Genomic DNA, 25,039 nt, shown 5'->3' with positions numbered 1-25,039 from the left:
AAGTCCAGGTTCCCACTACAAATGGAACGCGCTACGTAACGCGTCAACATCGTCATCATCAGCAGTATTAGAAATGATTCCATGTCCTCAGAGACACAACAGAAGTTAGAAAGAAAGAAAGAAAGAAAGAAAGAAAGAAAGAAAGCTTTTCTTTCACTTTTGCTTTGGGGGCATTTAATCAAATTTAAAAAGGTGCCCAAAGACTGGGTCGGCACCCATACATGGGTCACAGGAGACTTTTTTTGGGTCCCTAAACACACTTGCAGAATTTTCCCAACCTTTAAGTTCAGATTTATATTTACATATAGAAATGTTTTAAAGTGTAATTAAACTCTTACATGGCATCTTTCAGGTGTAAACCAGTGTATATTTGAATATTTTCTAGTTTCTGTGATTTTTCAGCTTCTTAAATGTGAATATTTTCTGGAAATCATCAAAACTGGATCATTTTTGCTTTGTGTACAAAACAAGACATTTGAAAACATCATTCTTTTTGACATTTCTTGGCATTTTATGGCCCAAAGAACTTATGGAAATTAGGATTAATTGGAGCCCTATTGTTAACAATGTTTAATTTCAGCTACTTTTCTTTCTTTCTAGAGTCCAAGAAACGTTGAATCGTTGAGGAAAAAGCAGACTTCCTGTTCTTATTTGTGTTATCTAGAGAAATGAAAGGGTCAAACAATACAAGGGTGAGTTTTCCAGAAAAACTACACTTCACTGTCCTGTGTGTGTTTGTGTGTGCGGTGGAAATCTAATAAAAAATAAAACAAAAATCAGTGACCAGTTAACGTTCAGATGCACTGGAACAGGTGAAGAACGACACGGGCCTCTTTGAGGGAAACAACAGAACAGAACATGTATACTGCAGAGTAAAAAACAACCTTTATAATAATAATAATCATCATAATATCATCTCTAAGAAGACAGGAAACACAGAAATAACCACAGGTTTAACACAGAACCACAGTCCTGTTAAGTGTGTGTGTTTTGGGGTGTTTTCACTAAAGCGTATCGTCTCCCCACGCTGGCTTCAGTCCTGAGGTAAGCACCAGCTTCACGTGTGCTGCTGCTTTCAGTTCAAACTCAACAACAACAACAAAAAACCCAATAATAACCACGAAAGAAACAGAAGAGAAGACATTTGTGATATGATCGTATGCTACAGAGAAGAAAGCTCTTAAATTACTCCTACGTTTAAAAAAAAAAAAGAGGAAGAGAAAGGCACGCTGCGTTTGTGTCGTTCCGTCTGTCACAGTGTTTTCGTGGTCTTCACATTCACCCACTGAGGTTGGCGTTGGCACAATAGTGGTCAGACATTTCTAATCTGGATCGAGGACGAGTAAAGAAAAGCAAAACAAAAATATGTATATTCATATGTATAAAAGACAACAAGGGCGACGTGTTTTCTTTTCTTTTTCTTTTCAAGAATGTGCCTTTAAAATCTGGGACGACGCAGGAAAACACGACTTTAGTGTCTGTGTTTGACACCGGAGGAGGAGGAGGAGGAGGGTTGTTAATAAGTGGATAAGAGGCTGTTAATGGCAGGCGTGAAATTGGACGTGGTGTCTGGCGCGAACTGTGCTGGAGAAAAAGAAACAGTCCGATTTCACGGGGATTACTGAGACGCGACAGCTGCGCTCGTCCGGAGAACAGACACAAAAACTCACTGACACTGAAGCTGCTCACTGTCTGTCTGTCTGTCTGACTGACTGTCTGTGTGTGTGGCATCTTTTAAAACAGTGTTTCAAAATTCCTGCATGTTTTCAATGTTCCCCTCGTCATCAATGCTTTGATTTGATTTGAATCAGGTGTGTGTGTGTGTGTGTGTGTCGTTGTTGTGTCCAGTGTGTTGATATTTGGCCGCGATTGTAAATAAAAATAAAAAAAATGATCGTGTGAATCCAGAGAATAAAGAGTGTTTCTCAATCCTCGTCATCGAGCCTAATAATGAGTCATTCATCGGAATCAGGTGTCGTTTGAGGAGGGAAACATTTAAAAACTGCAGAGGGTTGAGAAACTCTGTTTTTAAAGGTCCAGTGCGTTAAATTTACATAGAAATCATTCTACTATAGGCTGCAACAACCGATCTAGTGTTTATCAGCTTCTTAAATGTGATTTGTGTGGTTTCGAGCTGCAAAGACAACTCTTAATTAATTATCAACTGCTTGTTGAGTGTTTTTAAAAGTTTTCCGCTCATAAAATCATTTATATATATAATATGTTCTGGTTTATTTGCTCCTTTTGACAAAGAGATCATGAAAATGAATTGATAAGTGATTGTTTTGAGTCATAAAAACAGGTTTTCAGACTCTTCAGCTCATAAAACGTGAATATTCTCTGGTTTCTTTGCTCCGTGTAACAAAGAAATCGCTAAAACTGAATCATTTTGAGTTTTTTGGACCAAACTAAACTCATCGATTAAGAGGGAAAATAAACAGAGAGAACCAATTTTGACTAACGCGTGTCGGTAAATGTCACACAGTGCACCTTTAACTCCTCAGACTGCCGGGAATTCGCAGAGTAAACGACTCCCGTCACATTTCTGAGTCGTTACCGCCGACCTGCTCCTTCATCTGTTATTGTAAATATTGTTACGCAACGTCAGAAACAACGCCCGCTCTTCACATGAGTGTGTGTGTGTGTGTGTCATCAGTTGAGTATGTGCAACCATGTCCCAGCCATGAGATCACAGGGCTGCGTCTCACTAACAACTCCTCTGTGTGAGCTGGGGGACGTTTTCAGTCCAAATCTACTGTGACACAGAGAGAAAAAGACTATGGGAAAAATAAATGTCTGTTTTTTTTTTTGTTTTTTTTTATGCGTCGTAAAGGAGAACGCAGCGTTACGTTTACATCGGAACTCTGAAGACGTAGCAGCGAGTGACGTCGGCTACGTATTATGGAAAAAAACTCGGAGCTAAATACCGGTCAAGAACAACGTCAACATGATATTATGCTCCCACAAACATCGTAGAAACAGCGTCCGCACTTACAAATGAAACCGTCCTGTGTGTGCGACTCATTGATTTCGCGATTTATCGTGAAACAAACACGACAGAATTGATATTGGTGAGGTTTCACACTTGTAAAGCCTCGTTCCTGTTGCGCTATATGTCGATGACACACTTAACGTAAGAGTAGCGGCGTTCGTGCGTGACTTTGCGGTTTCAAGCCCAGGATGTAGCAGCAGTCGGCCAGCAGGGGGCGACTCATCTGGTCACTGCTAGCTCGGGTTCTACTTCTCGCTTGATTTCAAACGTCAGTTAACATTTTTCCTGAGGAGTTACTGGTGTCAATCTCTGGTTTCAGCTCCGTCTGTTTTGCGATGGAAAGACTACACTGTAAAAAAATGAAGCTATTTACTCGTAATTGACTTGAATTCAGTGTATTTATCTAATCTCACCATTTTTGGACTTATTTACTTAAGATAATTTGACTTAACAAGTTGCCATTTTCTTGTTGCACTGGCAGATAATTTAGTTTGAAACAAGTCATTTTCACCTAATAGTCGTTATATTTTCTTGTTTTTTTACGTCCACTTTTACAAACGAGTCCACGCCTTCCCGGTTTGATTTGTGCCATAAACTTGGAAGTGAATCTTCTGTTTAGGGGCTAAAAAAATAAGAATTTTCCCCCATAACTGATCAATTTGTCGATTGTTTTATCGATGAATTGACAAAAAATGTAAATTTGTGTTTTCTAAAACCTGAAAAACAAAAAAGAAATCCAGTTCAAATTCAATTTCATCGGGGAGCAAAGAAACCAGAAAAACTGTCACATTTAAGACGTTGAAATCACAGATCATGTGGAGTTTCATTGAGCAATTGATGGATAATCAATACATTTATTGTTGCAGCGCTAATATCAGATTTAAAACATTATAATTGGTTGTTGCCTCGTGTGATTTTGGAGTTTAAAAGTGTTTAAATGTTTCCGCCTCAGCCTTTACCCACACAAAAAAAAACAGCACGGAGGGAAAAAATAATAAAAATTTAAAAAAAGTGGGGAAAACTTTACTGAAAGGCAGAAACAGTTTCTCTCGTTGTTCAATCATTTCCTTGTGACTTTGAAAGCAGGGAAAAACCACGGGAAGAACGTGGAGGGTCAGATACATAAATTGTCGAGTAACCCTCCGGAAAAAAGAAAAGAAAGAAAGAAAGAAGAATATATTTCCTCCCGTTACTTTAAAGTCCAGAAGAGCCGGTTTATTCATTTGATAAAAAGTTCCCGCTCAGCTCTGGACACAAACACAAACCCTGAATCTTTGTCCGTATGTGCTTTAAAAGTCCGAGTACACAGGTTTAAGGTTTGGGGTCTGACTGCAAACACTTTCTCTTTGGATTTGTACAAAAATAAATAAAAACAATTTCTTTTTTTTCTTTTTTTTTTTTGGTTTTCATTTTGTCACTTTGGCTCAAAAGCTGATTTTTGTGTGTGTGTGTGTGTGTGTGTGTGTGTTTTGCATTGGCTGCAGATAAATACTGTACTTCTTTGATTGAGTGTCTCTTGGTCGTGGAAAAAGCACAGAGGTTTGTGTTTTTTTTAAGGTACATTAGATGCATAGAAAGGCACTTACAGTCTTTGGTGTGCATGAGCAGACCGGTTTGTTCCGGCCTGAGTCTGAGGTGCAGAGGAGGACACTGAGCTGAGGTGAATGGCTTTAGAATACTGGACGTATGTGTGTGTGTGTGTGTGTGTGTGTTTACAGACAACGTCTGCATCCACACGACTGTGTTTTCATCACTGTGTTTCAGCGTGGTTCCCAAAGTCTGGGTCAGCACCCACAGATGGGTCACGGGGAGTCTCTCTGGGTCCTGTGAAGCAGATTTTTAATAAAAGTTTTCACGTACGTACGTTTGAAATAACGTGCTTACAATAAAGTTAAAAGTGGATCGTCCTCGTATGGAAATATCAGATGTCTCATTTCTTTGGTCTCACGTATGGCGCCTTTAAGACAACTTGTGATTCATTGTTTAGGAAAAAAAAAAATTAAAAAATAAAGCAGTTTATCTCAGAGTTAGTTTGTGATAAAGTTAAAAAGCTGCTCCCTGTGTTGCGATGTGTAAATGCACTAATGTGGATTTGTCTTTGGGATGAAAACACAGTAGCATGGATGTAGCCCTGGTGGTGTGTGATACGGGTCACATGTCTTAGCTGGGTGAGTAGCGGTCAATGGTGCGCCCCTCGGACAGCGCCTGCGGGGGAGGGGGCAGCGCTTGGCCCAGGACGTCCATCTTGTCGTGGGTGAGGCCCAGGTGCTCCGAGGCCAGCTTGGACAGCGGATAGAGGCTCTCCATGGCCTTCGCATCCGCCACCAGCTGCTGCTGGGCCTGGAGGAGGAGCTCGTTGGCCTTCTCCTGCTTCAGCCCCAGGTGGTCTGCTGTGTATTTACTCAGAGGGTAGATGCCCTCCGCAAAGTCCAGCTTCAGTTTCCCGTCGGCGGTGAGTCCGCCCGCCGTGCCGCCGCCGCTGTGCATCTTCATGTGGCTGATGAGGTTGCGCTGCTGGGCGAACTTTCCCCCGCACACCTGACATTCGTAGGGCTTCTCTCCGGAGTGGATGCGCATGTGCTCGGTGAGGCGGTACTGGCGGGTGAAGCGCATGCCGCAGGAGTCGCAGGCGAAGGGTTTGAGGCCCAGGTGGCTGCGCATGTGGCGCGTCATCGTACCGCGCTGCGTGAACTTCTTGCCGCAGATGCTGCACGGGTACGGCCGCGTCAGCCAGTGGGTTTTCTCGTGCTGCCGCAGAGTGGCCGGGTCCTTGTAGGTCTTTTCGCAGGTGGAGCAGCGGTACGGTCGGATCATGTCCCCGATGCCGCCTGAAACCAGCCCCTGTCTGGACTTGGTCTCCAGGTGGGACAGATTGCTCAGGCTGTTGCTGTTGCTCAGGCTCCCGTAACCGTTCGTGTTGCTGCTCATGTTTTTGCCGCCGCTGTTATTGCTGTTCCCCATCTCGCCACCGGAGTTTCCGTACAGCTCCTCCTCCGTGTGCGTCTCCACGTGTGCGTTGAGCTGCTCTGAACTCGGGAAGCCTTTGTCGCAGGGGATGCAGACGTAGAGGTTGTCGCCAAAGCTCTCGGGCTCGTACGGCATGTGGAACCTCCCCATTGGTCCAGGAGGGGACGGGCGGCCCTCGCTGCTGCCCGTCTCCTCTGTCCCCGAGCCACTCTTGTCGTCCGCTCCTTCGCTCTCCTCCCCGGTCTTGTGGTGGTTGTGATGCTGGTCTCCGTTTTCTCCGCCCTCCTCCTCGTCTTCGTCCTCGTCCTCATCCTCAGGCGTGAAGGACAGCGGCTCGTGTTTCACCCAGCGGTAGATGTTGCCCATTTCTCTGCCCGTGTCTCCACCGTCCGTGGGGGTCTCGGGGCTGGGGGGACACGGGTAGCGATCTGTTCCCTGCAAGCTCGAGCGGTGCAGGTGAGGAAGGTGCGGAGCGAGAGGCTGGTTGAGGTGGGGGAACGGTGGAGGGGTGAGGGAGCTGGCCTGGTCGGTGGACTCCATCTTTTCAGAGAAGGATCTGCCGTTTGTTCCCTGCATGGGACTGGTGCGGCCGCTCAGAGTCCCGTCTCGCTCCTCGTCATTGTGAGCGTTTGCCAGGTGGGAGTGAGAGGGCGTGTGCTGAGACTCAGAGCCTGGGCTCTTCTTTGACAGATCGAGGCCAAAGTTGGGGGAGCAGTTCCTCTCGGCGTGAGCTGAACGCCCGAGCTGGGCGGGCAGAGCCGCCTGCAGGGACGGGAACACCTGCGAGCCCTGGGCGGAGATGGGAGCGTACAACTCCCCGGCGTGGATGGCCAGTCGATGGGGAACTATCTCGTCTAGTGGTGGCGCCCGATGTGTGTGGCTGTTCAAAATCCCCCCTGGAGGGCAGGGCTGGATGACCGGCGTAGAAAGCCTGTACCTGCCATCGCTCCGTAGCCCAATACTGTTGGGCCCCATCTTTGGGTAGGGCAGGAAGGCCGGACTCGTGCGGGGCGGGTACTTGCCGTTTCTTTTCAGCTTCTTTTTGCATAACGCCACCAAGTCGAGCAGCTGAAGGTAACTCGCCGCTGCCAGGACGGCGCCCAGGTTGGGTTCGGTGGGAGACGTGGGGTCTCCGTCTGTGAGGCGGCCGGTGTAGATGTAGTCCAGAATGACCCTGAAGACGCCCGGACTCACCATCTCGTGGTCGAGGTTGATGAGATTGTCATGGACCACCAGTGACTTCAGGTAGAGGCTGCTCGCCGCCAAAATGTTCTTGTGAGCTCGGAAGAGGGCGTTCTGCACCACGATGATGACATCGCACAGGAAGCCCTTGGTTCGCTGGCTGTTGAGCTGCAGGAGGAGATCCCTAGCATGACTTGGTACTTCCATGGCATCCAGCATCGTCTTCAGTCCGCCACCTGCAGCAACAAGAGATATCTGTAAGAAATCACGCACCAGTCGGCATTTAGAGCCCAAAAAAACAGAAATAAGTAACAACTTCAGTAACAGTAAAAACTTTTTAATGAAAGAAATCAAGAGGAGGTTTTGAGGGCCAAAGGTTCTGACTGGGAACAAATTAAAGTCATAAAGACTAGGATTTACCAAGTTAATAGTCAACTATTTTGATCATCCGTTCAATTACTTTGAAATTCCGCTTTCTTTGCTCCGCATCAACAGAAATCATTGAAACTCTGATTATTTTGGTTTGCGGTTTGAATCATTTTCCAACACAAAAGCAGTATTTTATGACATTTTTAGACATTTTCTGGGCCAATCATGTATTCGATTAATCAATAAGACAACAGCACTCAATTAAAATGCCTTTATGTGACTCAAATGAAACAATTCACTTCATATCAATGTAAAAATGACATATATATATAGAGATGTTGCCTGTATTTAAGTGTTTATAACCATTTTTCAAACTGGAATTTGTTTGTATTTAAAGGTTACGCACTACAGCTTTTAGTTTTGTTTATTTGTTTACTTAAACTCTTAATTCTTGGATTCAGCGCAAATCTTTACTGTTTATAAAAATGAACATAGTCTTTTAGTTTGAAAAGTGAAGCTCAGAAAGTGAGACGTCATCTTGATTCACGGCGTCTGTAAACATTTTCCTGATGAGTTCACGTCTGTTTGAGCTCTTCTTCAGTAATCGTGACGCCAGTTTTGTAAACTATGTTCACATGTAGAGGGAAATAGAGGATATATAGTGTGACACGTGTGAGTGTGATTGACAGCCGGTATCTTCGTCTGTGACTCCGCCAAAATTGACACAAATTGGTTAAATTGTGAATTTTGATGCTTGAAAAATGTAAGTTTTTTTTTTTTTTGAAAAACTGGAAGACTCCAAGCACAAGTCTGTTTTATTTCTTATTTAATAGTTTATTTGTCAAGGACATAGCAAAGAACATGACATCATATCAAAGTAGTATGAAACAGATGTCTTCTCTTATTTGCACTCCTTGTCTCTCTGTTTTTTAAAGGATAAAACAAACGGCAAATAAAACTATATATGTATAAGTACGTGTATATATCATTAGATAATAACGGCGACGCCAAAGCTCAATCTATCAAGTTATATACACAAAAATGCAACATAATCATCTAAAAATCACAATATTTACAGTGTGTAACATGTAATCATTGGTGTATGTGTACATAGGCGTGATGTTCTGGATTCATCTCAATATGTGAGTGTGAATCAGTGATTGTAGGATTGTACTTTTTGTTTCACCTGTGTTTTAAACTACTTTAAAGTAAAATTTAAAGTGAAATACTTTAAATGGAGCGCTAATATTTTTGATCATTGGATGCAAAAACAAGAAGTCTGTTTGTTTCATTTTGTAGAAAATGAAACCACAGAAGATCATCGAGTACCAGAGAAACGTCTACGCTATGAAACGCAGGTAAAACCACAGCAAATTAGGATTTTGTTTGCGTCTGACTTGGTGTCACACGTAACAGCTGGTACTTACATGTAATTAAAACCACTTTTATTAATATATTATTTGATGTGAGCGACACTGCTGTGATATAACACTGATGGAACTGGAACTGACGTGCAAATTTCTTATCGATAGTTACGAGAGTTCACCGTTCACAGATTACGTGGAGGAAACAAATACAGGAAGTGCCACGCAAAAACAGGAAGTTGAACCCTTGGTTACTTCCACATAAAAAAAAATTATGGTTAACTAACGGAGAAAAACAATCTGTCTGTTAATCGAGTATCACTCACACTGTTCTAGGGCCTTATAATTCCTGCGATATGGAAAACACGGACAGAAGTGAGTTTTACTGTGAGGTGGGAACAATTTCTCGAGACAATATTCCAGGGGGGGGATGTTTAAGGATGTGGGACCAGCACAACTTCCCTTCACAATAAATGTCTAAGTGGACATCTGAGACAAACTCACACCAGTATCTAAACATATATTGTGTTCAAGAGACACCGTAATAATAATATGGACACGGTCCACGATACCAATAATATCACGATACAGCGATTCTGTGATAATCAATATATCGCAAGGCAATCATATGTCGATTATTTAAATCACGATATTAATGTAATAAAGCTTGATAAAGTCATGTAATGGTACTGACAACTCAAGTATTTCAGACTTTATTTGTATTACTTTTAAGGCATAAGGTAAATTAAGCGTGAAATATAATTTAAAAATAAAATAAAATAATTTTAGAAGAATAAATTGGAATTCGTAAAAGAATAAAACAGATTTCATAAAGTCTGACAGCTCGACCGGGTTCAAATTTGGCAGGTGTATTACTCAGGGCACCAGTGTGTGCAGCGCCGACTTTGTCATTGTTTGGATAAGAAAAATAAGAATAAGACTTATTGGACAACTGGTGCAGCAGTGGTGAAGTATACTGTACGTCAAACACAGCTTTGTGCTAAAGTTGAAGAAGTCGTGATGTTTTCTCATCGTCTTCCTCCTCTGCGGCGCGAACGGAAAAAAGAGAAAGTCACACACAAAAGAATTAAGTCACGCATTTCTGTAATGCTCTGTTACTGTCGGGCTTCCAGATTCAAGTTCTCCAGAAGCAACGATGAGCGAACGTTTAAACAGAGCAGTGTTTGGATGTTGTGATGAAGAGCAGGTGTAAATAAACCTGCTGTGACGCAGACACACGTCCAAAAAAGTAAAAAATAGACAGTCTTTTTTGGTCCCTGTTCTGTGCAGTCTTATAAGGAACGCTGAGCAATGAAGGAGTAAATCAACCTGAGATCACAGGATCCGACTTCACTGGTGTCCAACACAAACCAGGCCCTGCCCACTCTCCACACACACACACACACACAAAAAACATCAGCTCGCGATATGATACGCAATACACGGTCCACAATACCAATAATATAACGATATGTGGTCCATCATACCAATAATATCTCAATACCAATAATATCACAATACATGGTCCACGATACCAAATATATCACAATACACCGTCCACGATACCAAATATATCACGACACATGGTCCATGATACCAAAAATATCATGATACACGGTCAGTACAAATAATATCACAATACACACTCCACGATACCAATAATATCAGAAAACATGGCCCATTATACCAATAATATCACGATGTGTGGTCCACGATACCAATAATATCACAATACATGGTCCGCGATATCAATAATATCACAATACACGGTCCACGATGCCTATAATATCACGATACATGGTCCACAATACCAATATTATCACAATACATGGTCCACGATACCAATAATATCACAATACCAATAATATCACAATACATGGTCCACGATACCAAATATATCACAATACACAGTCCACGATACCAAATATATCACGAGACATGGTCCATGATACCAAAAATATCATGATACACGGTCAGTACAAATAATATCACAATACACACTCCATGATACCAATAATATCAGAAAACATGGCCCACGATACCAATAATATCACGATGTGTGGTCCACGATACCAATAATATCACAATACATGGTACGCGATATCAATAATATCACAATACATGGTCCACGATGCCTATAATATCACGATACATGGTCCACAATACCAATATTATCACAATAAATGGTCCACGATACCAATAATATCACAATACCAATAATATCACAATACATGGTCCACGATACCAAATATATCACAATACACAGTCCACGATACCAAATATATCACGATACATGTTCCATGATACCAAAAATATCATGATATACGGTCAGTACAAATAATATCACAATACACACTCCACGATACCAATAATATCAGAATACATGGCCCACGATACCAATAATATCACGATGTGTGGTCCACGATACCAATAATATCACAATACATGGTCCACGATATCAATAATATCACAATACACGGTCCACGATGCCTATAATATCACGATACATGGTCCATGATACCAAAAATATCACGATACACGGTCAATGCAAATAATATCACAATACACACTCCACGATACCAATAATATTAGAATACATGGTCCACAATACAAATAATATCACGATATGTGGTCCACTATACCAATAATATCACAATATGTGGTCCACGATACCAATAATATCACGATACATGGTCCACGATACCAATAATATCGCGATATGTGGTCCACGATACCTATAATATCGCGATATGTGGTCCACGATACCAATAATATCACGATATGTGGTCCACGATACATGGTCCACGATACCAATAACATCACAATATGTGGTCCACGATACCAATAATATCACGATACGTGCTCCACGATACCAATAATATCACAAAACATATAATCTCTCATTATCTCAGGTCTTATTCACACGGAAGCAGAACTTTCCCAACACAATCTTTTTCTTATGTATTCATAAAACCTTTTCCATAAACACAAGAAATTCATCCACATAAAAACACTGCAGTGCATATGTCAGGCCTGTATGTGGCGCTGTAACGCTGCTACAGGAATACACAGAAGATGATGTAGAGCATGTGAATAAAGCATGTGCAACTTTTTTTCAAATAAATAAATAAAGCTTTAGTCTAGTCAGTAATATACATCCCATTGTGTGCTAGTGGTTCCCAAAGTCTGGGTCAGGACCCACAGATGGGCTGCGGGATATTTTTTGTGGTCCCTAAACAAATTTGCATGATTTCCCAAAACAAATTTGCATGATTTCCCAAAACATTTTTAGTTAAGATTTAAATATGCATATGTTTTGAATAACATGTATAAAATAATGTTTAAATTCATTTACCAAACGTCTGTTTTTGGAAATGGTATTAGCAATTTTGTTCTCATCCTGTTTACCAACATTAAAAAGTCAGTCCTCATTAAGAAAGTTTGAGAAAACATTAAAGTGTGGACCAGTTTGTGTCCAGTCCATTTTCAGAGTGTGTAAGTTCATACACTCACATGTTTATATTTTATGTTTCTAGTCGAGCTAACACAATCATTTAAATGTAAACAAAGGTCTCAACGTTATCATCAAGTAAAGCAAGAGCAAACAATCTCCAAACACAAGACGACGAAGAGAGCAACGGCGAGTGAAAGAGCACGAGAGAGGAGGGGCTATGACATCATCGTATAGAATTGGTTGTAAACACAAAAACGCACGAATGTTCTACCCCAGTACCCCAGTTTGAGAACCATGTCCTGAGATATTCATGATGATATTTCACGTCATTTCTTAATGAATGTGAAAAATAAAATGTATTTATGATGATTCATACATTCAGAAACGATTCAGAAACAGACAAAAATTCAAGTGTCAGGCTGAATAAACTGTGGGGCCACTGGAGGCCCACGGGCCGTAACTTTCCACAGCAAGAGGCGTGCACACACACACACACACACACACAGTGTCAGACACGTGCACTTTAATATCAACACTAATTGCTCCATGAAGAGCCGTCAATAAACTGCACAAGCAGCAGCAGCAGTGACAGCAGCAGCAGCAGCAGCAGTGACAGCAGCAGCAGTGACGACAGCAGCAGCAGCAGCTGTGACAGTAGCAGCAGTGAAAGCAGCAACATTGGCGGCAGCAGCAGCAGCGACGACAGCAGCAGCAGTTATGACAGCAGAAGCAGTGACAGCATCAGCAGCAGTGACAGCAGCAGCGGCGAGCAGCAGAAGCGGCGACAGCAGCAGCAGCAGTAGTGGCGACAGCAGCAGCAGTGACAGCAGCAGTTACAGCAGTAGCAATAGCAGCAGCAGCAGTTACGCAGCAGCGGCGCACGCAGCAGCAGTGCAGCAGCAGTGCAGCAGTCACAGCAGCGGCAGGACAGCAGCAGCAGCAGTGACAACAGCAGCATGTATTATTGTTGAATCAGTGTCATCAGTGAGGACACTTTAAAGATCTCTAACTCTCCCTGAGGGACTTTCTCTCCTCTCCTCTCCCTCTCATCTCCTCTCCTCTCCTCTCCTCTCCTCTCCTCCCTCTCCTCTCCTCTCTCCTCTCCTCTCCTCTCTCCCTGATGGGAAGCGAGCAGCTAAATAAACATCAGTTGTGTGTGATCTCCATCTCATTCACTTCTTGTTTATTTCAGACAGTGAAAAAGTTCGTCTCGTGAGGAACGAGAAGGAAGTTTTTTTTATCCAGGAACAAAAATACAGTGACGGTCGCTCAGGCTTTGAGTTTTAAAGTTCAGTGTCTGTGTCGTTATCACGTGGTCAGGTGTCAGGTGAACAGTTTTCATGCTCTTTGCTCTTTTTTTAAACACACAGTTTGACGTTGTTCCTTGTTTACTAAATATTTGTTTTGGTAACGCCCAGGAACATCGTTGTCACCGTGAAGTGTTGTCAAAGAAAACAGCGTTCTGTGATATTTCTGGTTCGATTTAAAGGCGTCTGTCGTCAACTTATGATCCGATGTAATCACTTTTTTGTTTTATTTCACTCAGTGAACTCAAAGAAGCACAGAGTGTTTATATCAGACATTCTAGAGATTCTCCAGGAAAAATTCTGTTTAAAACAAAGGTTTGTGTCATTTTCATTTTCCTTTCTTATCAAATCTGATTAACGTTTAGTTATTTATTTAAATTCACCAGATTTTCACTTTTCTTGAACAAAAAAAAATCCCTTTTTTGTGTTTTTTTTCTATAAAAACATCAAAAAAAGGGCTGTTTTTTTTAATGGAAAAAGCAGTGTGATTGTTACTGTTTATGTTACACATGTTACTTTGGGAACCGTCTTTAATATTTCTTTAAATATTTGATTGTCAAATCATCGCCTGATAACGTCGTCATGTTTTAGCAGCAGAAGATGGAAGTATGAATTTTTAAACATATGCCAGTCATGGTTTAATGATGAACGGTGATCCGTTAAGTTCTCCTTCTTTGCTCGGTGTCGCTGCTCCGACCCTCTGGAACTCACTCGCTCTGGCTGTTTGCCACGCACCAACTCTGGAGTCATTTAAATCAGTGTTGAAGCGACACCTGTGTTGTGTTTGTGAGTGTTTGTGTTTTCATCTGTTCTCAACTGTACAGCGAGCTGGGGTTTCGTGAAAGGCACTTAAATAAATAAATAAATAAATAAATAAATAAATAAAGCTAAATGATTATTATTATTATTATAATAATCATTATTGTTATTGTTATTTAAGATTCACGGTCACTCTTTAGCTCAATGTTTATGTTTTTTTTAACTGCATGTTCAGTAAAACGCTGAGTCATTGTTACAGTTAGTGTTGTTATTATCACGTAGTGAAACAAAAGACACAAAAGGTCAGATTTTGTCATTCAATATGTGTGTTCATATATATATATACACATATGTATATATATATATATATATATATCCTGGAGTTCCTGGAGTTTCTTGAACAAAAATCCCAATTTTATGGAGGTTTTTTAAAGATTTTTTATGAATACATGTTGAGGAAAACGCTGAGTCATTGTTAGTTTTGTTACATCGTCACATGATGGACTGTCATCCACAACAAAATATAAAATATAAAATATATATATTTCTGATTTTATTTACTTTTTATTTTTAAAGACACTACTTTGTTCACTTGTTCACAGTGAGTGAACACGCGAACGCGCTCGTCGCCAAATTAAAGTGCAAATTTGAAAAAAGAAGCAACATGTTGTGTTTTTTTTCCCCTTTCTTTTTTCATTGTCACAGTTTGTGTCAGTGTTTGTTTTTTTTTAATCGTCAAATCACGATCTGACAACAACGTAAAGAGAAAAATAAATAAAAAGCCAGTTGCTTTTTTCATGTTTAGTTTGCTTTAAACGTCGCGTTTACGTTCCATCGCGTCCTTGTTTGTCGTCTGGTCTCTGTGTCTGTTTGTCTGTCTGTGATTATTCAGCCACTAATTCTCGACATCGCTTCACATCAAACGTTCACAAACGACAGAGACGTCAACCATTTTTTTTTCCCCCCAGATCTTGAGCAGAGAGCAGGCGTTGAGCTCATCGTTAGCGGTTAGCGTGCGGTGGCACATGCTGACACTTTGTGTACACACACACACACACACACACAAGTGCATCATTATCAATTAAAACTGTTTTTTTTTAAAAAAAAAAACAGAACAATCAGAGTCCTTAATTGCACTTTTCTTCTCTTTTTGCCCTTTTTTTTAAACGTACAAATTGAATGAGAATTCTTTCAATTTGAGCTAATTTTTTTGTCTACGCCAACAAAACAAACTTCCCCTTTAAAGAAGTGACACGTTTTGAGCTTTCATGTCTATATTTTAGCATTAATTGACAACAAAATGTGATGGATTTGTGACAGAGTGAAGTGTCTTTAGTGTCTCACATTGAGTCTCGCGCGTTCTCTTGTAAACCTGCTGACCTCTGTGTGACTTTTTATTTACTGAAAAGAAGTGAGCAGTCGCATTAAAAGCAGCGCTCTCGCTGCATCCTGTTATTGTTGCGTTCACACACACAGAGGGAACAGGGTCTGAATCAGGCCTGAGACGCAAAATAAAACGGTGTAAAGTCATATTTTTACTTCATTTCTTGCTCCTCACCGTGTCACCGTCGACAGACGAGCGGAGGAAACTTTAACTTTGGCCGCGTCACTGACAGAGAGAAGTGATTTCATGGCGATTTTAGACGTTTTCTGTGCCAGGTTTTTCGGCTGTTTTGTCACTTTTGTGTTTTTTTGTGGACTCAAAGTAAAAAGTGAACCTGCTTCCACCTTCAGGCCTCGCTCACACACACACACACATACACACACAGACACACAAACACACAAACGTCTGCTTTAATTAACATCACAGCTTTTCTGAGACGCAGCAAATTCACTTTTTCACAAAGTCAAGTGCAACAAATTCATTCCGCTGCTGTTTTTGCACAAGAGTTGCGCGACGCTTTTACGTACGTGTGTGAATGTGTGAATGTGTGTGTGTGTGTGTGCGGGTGTGCTTGTGTGTGTGTGTGTGAGTGTGCGTTTTGGTGAAAACATGATTAACAGTCAGTGTCAGTTTCCTGTGCGGCTGCGACAAAAAAACTCACCACATGTGAGTAAAAACGAACGCAGGAGGTGTGAATGAGAGTAAAAAGAATCCAAATAATAATAATAATGATATCTGTGCTCATGCATGAACACAGGAAGCTGCCACTTTACCTTTTACATTGAAATTTGCATGATTTTAGGGTCAAGATTCCAAAGTCCAGTTATTTAAAAGGAGAAAAAAATACATATTTAAAAACACACACACACAAAAATGGTGTAAAAACTAGGATCTGACAGGAAATATGAGACTGTACAAAATAAAATAAAGGTAAAAACTCTTCAAAACAAATGATCAAACTTAAAAATTCAACCTCACAAACAAAAGTGGATCATTTCAGGCAAAAAAAACACAGATTATTGGCGTTTAATCTACAGTTAAATGTGTATTTTACAGTAAATACACTTTCAGGTCGCTTTTCTCTGGTGATTTTAATCTGATTTCCATGACTTTTTTGTTTGTAGCAGCAGTGAAAAAACACGCGCATCACCTCCTGCTTTCTGTGCGTGAACCTGGCACCAGACCGTTAATCCCTATTAATCCAGCCTCTGTCCACAGTGTCCGCGCTGTCCCTCACACATCGTCACGTCTTTGTGACACAAAAATCAGACAAATTCATCTGTTTTTCATAGAAATAATAAAATACAAAAAAAAAATCATTCTTTCATCTCCTTCACACGCGCCGATGATCACGCGCACAGTAAACGTTTATGATGTTTTTAAAACTTCCGTCTTTCGATTTTATTATTTTCAAACAGATTAGATCCGTTTCTTTTTCACAAATTCCCTTTAAGTCTTTTTAATTTCATTTTATTTTCAAAATCATTTACAATAAAACCTGAGATTTGATGATTTTTAACTGAGTTTGACCCGCGACTCACACTCAGATTATAATCTCCTGTAATGAGTGAAGTTGTAGTCAGTGCATGTTTTTTAATTTATTTTTACGACATTTTGCATTTGTTTTTCTGGATTAAATCGCGGATTAAATGAAGAATACATTTACTTTAAGATTGTTTTGTGTAGTTACACTTAATTTGACCCGCGATTCCGAGAGAGAGTCAGATTATAATCTCCAGTAAAGAGTGACAGTTATAATAGATTTGTAGTGAGTGCATGTTTTTGAGTGTAATAATTGAGCAGGTATTCGTATTAAATCGCAGATTTAATCTGAATCACACTGATGAGAATACATTGACTTTAATTTTAAAAGAGTGACAGTTTGCATGTATCGGTAGATTGTTGCAGGTTTTCCGGATTAAATGTGAATCAGACTGAAGAACAAGTTGATTTTTTTGTGCATTTAAACTTAATTTGACCCGCGAGTAAGAGTCGGATTATAATCTCCTGTTAGTGACAGTTATAGATTCGTAGTCAGTGCATGTTTGTTTGTCTTTTTAAAATCTGATTTTGCAGGTTTTCGCAGACTTAATCTGAATCAGATTTGATTGAAAGCAGAAATTAGGAGTAAAAAAAACAGAGATTAGACTGAAGTTTAATAAAAAAACAGCTGCGGAGTTTTTTGTTGGGGTTTTTCTCGCTGTCACAGAAACAACAGCAGATTAAAGTTTGTTTGCTGTTGCATTAGTTGTGTCTGGATTATGGAGATTATAAAAAGGGCAGCCCATAATAATAACAACAACAACAATAATAATAATAATAATAATAATGCCGATAATAATCCAGTTCTGTGTCCGCTCTTACCTGCATGCCCGACGTCTCGTGCCATCCGCTCTAAGTCTCCCTTAATGATCATGTCAGCTCGCGCTGCAGCCTCAGCCTCTCGCGCTCATATCTGACGTGTTTTTAGTGCCAGCCTCCAACACGAACCATGCCAGTTTTCCTCCGCGCGCCTGCCAGCTCCTCTCTCTCTCTCTCTCTCCCTCTCTCTCTCTCCCTCTCTCTCTTCTATGATTATTAATTGATATGAGTTTCTTGTCGCAGTTCAGGTCCGTCCTCGCTCTCTCTCTCTCTCTCCCCCTCTCTCTCTTTAAGCTCCTCCCTCTTCTTTATTTAAAAAAAAAAACAGACGCAGAATCAGAGTTTCCTCCTCTTTTCAGCTTCTTTTCTTTTGTTTTCGATGATTTCAGCATCACAATCATGATCACATTATGATGAAAATGATTTTAATGAAGATGATGAAGATTATTGGAGCGGTAGCGCACGGTGCGCGTGCGCGCGTTCGTGTCACTCTGCAGTTCAAAGGTAAAGTTGAGGGCAGGAACTTTCACGTGACCTTGACTTGAACTTTGTCCACACGTCGCGTCTTAAAGAGACAGTGTGTGTGTGTGTGTGTGTGTTAAACTAAAATTATTTTATAATTACAATTTTAAATCACCATATTTTACACTTTATTCTCAACACCACGTGTAAACTCTATTATTATTCATATTTATATTAATTATATGATCATTTAAAACATTGGTATCAAATGATTTAGGATTTTTACTCTCTTTTCCTCTATAGTGGTGTTAATTTCTATGTTAATTTGACATGTTCTTAATTATTTATTAAGGAGCTAAAAAGGGAATGATGTTAAAACAACACTGTAAAAATATGTGTTTTAATTATTACGTATTTTAATTGAGAAGTGGTGAATTAAAAGGGTTAACTTAAGGTTTAAGAAGCTAAAGGGAGGTTGTTGTTGTTTTTTAAACGAAGGGGTGACAGATGAAGTGATGATGATTTCATCCTCTGAGATTTGGCTTCATGTGTTCATGTTGTTTCACTCTTTAATGAAAAACACACGTTCACTCATATTCATGTGTGTAATGAGAACAAGGCGCTGACACTTGATTATTTATTTATTAACTTTATAACTAATATTGAATATTTCATGTGGAAATAAGGCAACATTCAAGTTGTTGTTTTTTTGTGGTGAAACAATGATTCATTTGAATGAATAAAGTGTTAAATAATTAATCACATAACTAAATAAAACATATGATGATGAAGCTTAGTTCGAGTTCGGATGCTCAGTCTGAGTCTGGAACCTGGTTTTGAAAGTGAACTTGATGAGGAAACATGTAACAGTTACGTAGCGCGCGTGCGCGTGTGTTCACGCGTGTGCGTGGACGTCTCCTCTCTCCTCTCCTATCATCTCCTCTCTCCTCCTCTCTTACCTCGGACTCATGTCTGGATCTGTGTCCCTGTGTCCGCGCTCCTCCTCGGCTTCCTCTCGTCCACGTCTCCGCTGCCGATTCTCCACAATCCAAACTTCACCTCCGCCTGGTTTGTACTCTCCTTCTCCTTCTCCTCCTTCTGTTTTTCCTTCTCTTCCACAGAGTGACTTTCTCACGTGTTCACGAGCCTCTGCTTCTCTCTGACACACACACACACAAACACTCTTGCCGGTTAAGACTTTTCTTTTCACGCGGGACAGCGACACCTGCCGGTTAATTGAGAGACCTGCTGGTCACATCCAGGTGAACGAGCAGGAGCGCGCGCTGCAGTGTCACAGTGACACACACACACACATTAATTTTCACACAGAACATTTGCAGCTGACATTCAAATACAATACGATGAAAACAAATTATTATTATTATTATTATTGTTATAATAATGATGATGATGATGAAGATGAACAATAATTAATAATAATTTTCTGTTTTAATCTTTTATATTAATGCTGTATCACATATATGAACATACATGTGTTTGTAAATGTGTGTAAATCATGTAAAGACGCTTGAATAAAAACTACTAAATAAAATGAAATGTCACATCATGTTTGCAGCTTCAGCCATTTTTTTCCTTTCAGAAAAAGAGCAAAGACTTTAACCTGAGAATTCTGACTTTTTTCTCAGATTTCGGACTTTTATTTTTAAAATTCTGACTTTTTTCCTCAGATTTCAGACTATAATCTCAGGGTTCTGACTTTTTTCTCTCAGAATTCTGACTTTTTTCTCTCAGATTTTAGACTTTAAACTCAGAACTCTGACGTTTTCCTCAGATTTCTATCTGAGCAGAAGCTGCTGCTGTTTAACTGGTGTTAAAAATCTGCTGCTGCTCAAAGGTATTGTCTCCGACTTCCATGTTCTCCTGATGAACCAGTGATAACCTGTGTGTGTGTGTGTGTGTGATAAAGGATGTGATAACATGTTTCAATTCATGTTCCAAAATAGTCTTTTTCCACACAGTGATGTCAGGTACACCGTGTCTTCCTCAAACTCTGATTTCCTTCCATTTAATCACAATAAACCGGACAATAAGACCGATATTCTAGGAACAAACTGCCATATTGGAGCAATATTAGCAATTAAGCACATGTTGTGTTTGAATGCACTCCTCTTACAGCTTTGCTGCGATCACGTTCAAATTTGGCCAGGTCAATATGGACAAGATGGGGATTCAAATTTACCAAAAGCTTCTCTAAATGTCACACTTTGCAGCCACTAGGGGGCGACAAGTGACTGCGATTTCTTAAATCTCGCCAAAAACTATTAAATTGTTATTATTCCACAATAAAAGGTCCGATCTGAACCAAACTTGCTATTATAGATAATAGTCTCACCTTGAAGATGTGGAAATATTCAATTTCAATTACGTTCCAAATAAGAATTAAATTAAAGCAAAATAATGGAGTATCATATAGGACATAATATAACAAATAGCAATCGACTGATTTGCCAAAAACAGGAATCCAGTTTTTTCCATGTTTCAAAAATAAATCATACCATTAACTCCTCAATATTTGTTCTGTGAAAACAAAAAGCCATGTTATTTTATTAGGGCCCAAGCCACATGACTGCCTGCTCAAGGTATTTTACTCAAGTGTAAGTCAAGCGAGTCTTAATTCCAATTCAAATTTGCAAGTCCCCCAACTCTGCTTACTCATGTTGTGGTCACTTCCTTTGTCCTTATGGGGACAAAAATCAAGTCCTCACAAGGTAAATGATGACATTCTAAGGTGAAGACAGTCAGGCTGATAGTGGATGAAGAGAATAGCTCATTATTTGGCAGTCAATTGGTAATTGGATTTATAGACCAGCCCACTATTTGGCAGTCTGTTTGGTTGTGATAGTTTAGAACATTAATCATTAATTGCCATCATCACTTTCTTGGTGGATGTATAGAATAGCTCACTATTTTGCAGGCAATATATTGGTTAATTATTCAATAGCTCATTATTTGGCAGTCAGTCTCTTCATTGATTAATATTACAGCTTGATATTTGACAGGCAGTCTTGTGTGGGGACATCATGACTGCAGGCTCAAGTTATTTTACTCAAGTTTGAGTCAAGCAAGTCTTAATTCCTAAAATGTGCGACTTAAGTCTGACTTGAGTCCCCCAACTCTTATTCCTTATGTTGTGGTCACGCCCTTCGTCCTTATGGGGACATATAGTCCCCACAATGTAAATGACTCCATTTTAAGGTGAAGACGTGTGTAAAGGTAAAGATGAGGTTAAGGTTAGACTAAGTCTCCAGGACATGAGTGTAAGTCAAAGTGATGTCCTCTGAAGTCATGGAAACCCGTGTGTATGTGTGTGTCAGTCCAGCTGTTGTCTTCCCAAACAGACTTTATCTCATTAATCAATCAGCCTCCAGAGACCTGCAGGCTCTGGACATTAAACTCCAGCCTGTCAAAACACACATTCGCATTCCATAATCTGGACCAAAAAACCTGAAACACTGAACTTTTAATGAACTGGAGGAAAAAAAACTGTCAGGTTGTAAGAGCTGAGACGTATGAGAGTCGGTGCCAGAGCGACTTCCCCCCTGAAGACTGAGCGTGTGGAGATAAGTTCACCGTCACTCTCTAAATCACACACCTTTCCCACCGGTTTCCCTCCGAGTGTGAGCTCTGCGGGTTTTACACGCGACATATATCTTTGCAGGAACGTTGGCCGACACGGAAACACGATGATGGGAGAGAATATTCTGAATGACTCGAGCCAAGCGGGGGTTTTTTTTTTCTTCCTTAAAACCATGTGCGGTTTAGCAGAAATGTTGCAGGGTCACCAGTGAGTCTCCAAAGCCCAGAGCATCTTGTTTCAATTTTAGGTTTTGAATATTGAATAATCACCTTGTTATTGCTGCGTTTCTGGCTGCCAGCACAGACACAGAACAGGAAAACACAATAGACAGGATGGTACTATGAACCTTAAAGGTACATTATCTAACAAATGTATCGTCTCATAATGCTGTAGTGTGTGACTTTCAAATGTAAACAAATGTCCAGTGTTACCCAGACTTTTGATATGGGGAGAAAGCAAATTTTTAAAGCAAATTTATCAACATGAGCCAGTCCATGGATTATATGCTCATGTGTAATCCTGTCCATCCTGGTCACTCCCAACCAAAATCTCAGCGTCTTCAGCTATGACACCTCCTGTCACTATTTTGCAGGCAGTCTCTTGGTGGATGTATAGAACAGCTCATTATTTTGCAGTCAGTCCATTAGTGAATTATTCATTTGCTCATTATTTGGCAGTCAGTCAGTCTGTAACTGGATTTTTTTACTGGATTCTATACATCCACCAAGAAAGTGACTGGTAATTAATGAGCTGTTCTAAACATGCAGAACCAAACTGACAGTCACTTTCTTGGTGGATGAAGAGAAGAGCTCATTATTTGGCAGTCAGTCTGTAACTGGATTTATAGAACAGCTCACTATTTGGTGGTCAGTTTGGTTGTGAATGTTTAGAACAGCTCATTAATTGCCAGTCACTTCCTTGGTGGATCTATAGAATAGCTCATTATTTGGCAGTCAGTCTCTACATTGATTATTATTACAGCTCTATATCTGGCAGTCAGACTATTGGTATCCCAGCTCTTTGAAACATGGGCCCATTGTTTTGAATGTTTGGGTAAATACGCCAAAGGCATTGCTGTTGTATCTCTGGATGCTGTAGCTCCGCACACAATGAAAATGGCCAATAATACTCATACATACACATATTTTGCTTTCAAAAGGAAGCATGTACTTCATATGTACACATCATTTAAAAACTACCTAATCCTCTGTCTTCATTTTTGTTTGCAGAGACACTAAGAAAGCAAAACTAACTTTTGCTGACATGAAAATATCTGTCTATGTCTAAATGTGAATTGAAAACACTTGACTTTGACAAACATATGTAACACTCATGCTTCACAAATGCAAATGTTGCACAAAGTTGGTGAAAGGCCAGTTTTTCAGCTACACTGTCTCATGGTAGAGTGAAGGACAAAGTTCCACACTTATAAAGAGTACATTTTACAGAGGCTCCTGTAGAGGAGGCCTTCAGTCCCTCTTACACTAAAATGTAGCCTATTGTATATATTGTAATAGGCCCAACCAAAGACACCCGACTTCATTCCAATTCATAAAAGATGAAAAGTGATTTAACCATAGGCCAGACCCAGCCAAGCACTAAAAGCAGTCAGAAAATACACATTTCACCAGCACAAGGACGCTAAATTCTGAGTTATAACCTTGCATCTTGCTTAAAAGCATTAATGCAGCATTTAACATATTGCCAGAATTTTGACCCGCGGAAAAGTATAGTGATTAAAAGGAGACAAAATCTGTTTTAACTTTTTCCACATAGCCAAGAGAGCCAAGAGTAAGTTTTTTGTTTTTTCTTTGTGTTAATACTGCCCTATTTTCATGAACGTCACACACTCCTGTGATCTCGTATCTCTGGGACAGTGAGAGAAGGATAGTGAGGAAGAGAACATTGTGGAGATGCTGAATCACAAAGAGCTGCTTTTAATTGAAAATTCACCCTGACCTGTTTGAGAAACCCAACCATGCATGCAGTGTTTACTTTGCCGAACTTCTCCTCTATGTACTTATGCCTCTGTCTTTTTGCATCATATCCCGTCATTGCTAGAAGCATCAATTTGAAGCCATGAATTAAAAATCCAAGATTGCAAACCCATATAACTTTATTATGGCCTTGGTGCCTTAATGTGCAGTAGTAATAAAAGTTACACGAGCACCATTTTAGTATTAGCTATCATCTAGTAGCTAATTACACAATACAGAGAGAGCGAGAGAGAATTGGAGAGCTCTGAATTCCACTGAAGTACTTTAAAAGTGTGATGAATTAGTTATATTGTCATGATTCAGGAAGAGAGGAACTCAAAGAGACAGAATTAATTGAAAGTTGTGATTAAAGGAATCGATGTGACCGTCAGTGGGCTGCACTCGTGGAGAGCGATTAGTGTTAAACAACAAAGTTGGACATGTGAATTAAAAGTATTTTCTTCAGTTGCATCAAAATGGACTTTAATGTTCCATTGAGAGAGCGATAGGAATTTATTTGTCCTTGTGTATCATCTAAATTCCCATCATGATGAGGGTATAATGAAAAGTTAAGCATTGCAGGTAGGTTGACGTCCCTCTTTACTGTTTTTATGGTTTTTCAAAATTTAAACCAGCAGTCAGTCACAATAGTTACAGTAATTATTTACTGATGAACTGAGATCCGAGTATTTAGTTCCCTTTTATCTGGTTAAGTGGTTTATTTGTGTGTGTCCTGCATGTCACATCACATCACATTTAAACAGATATGACTGATAGCAGGTCATGCTTCGTGGGTATAGTTGTTCTCTGCCAGTGCATTCAGAGTTCAGGAGTAAATGACTCATTTCAAGTATTACCAGTAGC

General features: G+C 40.2%; 1 protein-coding gene across 3 annotated transcripts; it reads right to left on the bottom strand.

Annotated features, from left to right (window-relative positions):
* Positions 1-4,419: 4,419 nt before the first annotated feature.
* hic1 (hypermethylated in cancer 1) lies at positions 4,420-19,753 on the bottom strand. Of its 3 annotated transcripts, none has more exons than XM_044018651.1 (2): positions 19,561-19,753; positions 4,420-7,377 (listed from the first exon to the last, which is right to left on the bottom strand). In XM_044018651.1, exon 2 carries the CDS (start codon positions 7,358-7,360, stop codon positions 5,153-5,155), a length of 2,208 nt encoding a protein of 735 aa, XP_043874586.1. In that variant the 5' UTR covers positions 7,361-7,377; positions 19,561-19,753; the 3' UTR covers positions 4,420-5,152. The 3 variants fall into 3 exon arrangements, with proteins under 3 accessions (XP_043874586.1, XP_043874584.1, XP_043874585.1); XM_044018649.1 differs by lacking the exon at positions 19,561-19,753 and adding an exon at positions 18,143-18,405; XM_044018650.1 differs by lacking the exon at positions 19,561-19,753 and adding an exon at positions 18,143-18,200 and having other exon boundaries at positions 4,420-7,396.
* Between the last annotated feature and the right edge of the window lie 5,286 nt (positions 19,754-25,039).

This window comes from Solea senegalensis, unplaced genomic scaffold, assembly GCF_019176455.1.
Source record: "Solea senegalensis isolate Sse05_10M unplaced genomic scaffold, IFAPA_SoseM_1 scf7180000017626, whole genome shotgun sequence".
NCBI classification, from domain to species: domain Eukaryota; kingdom Metazoa; phylum Chordata; class Actinopteri; order Pleuronectiformes; family Soleidae; genus Solea; species Solea senegalensis.
The sequence above is the reverse complement of the archived record's forward strand: the minus strand, read 5'-3'. Positions and strand labels throughout refer to the sequence as shown.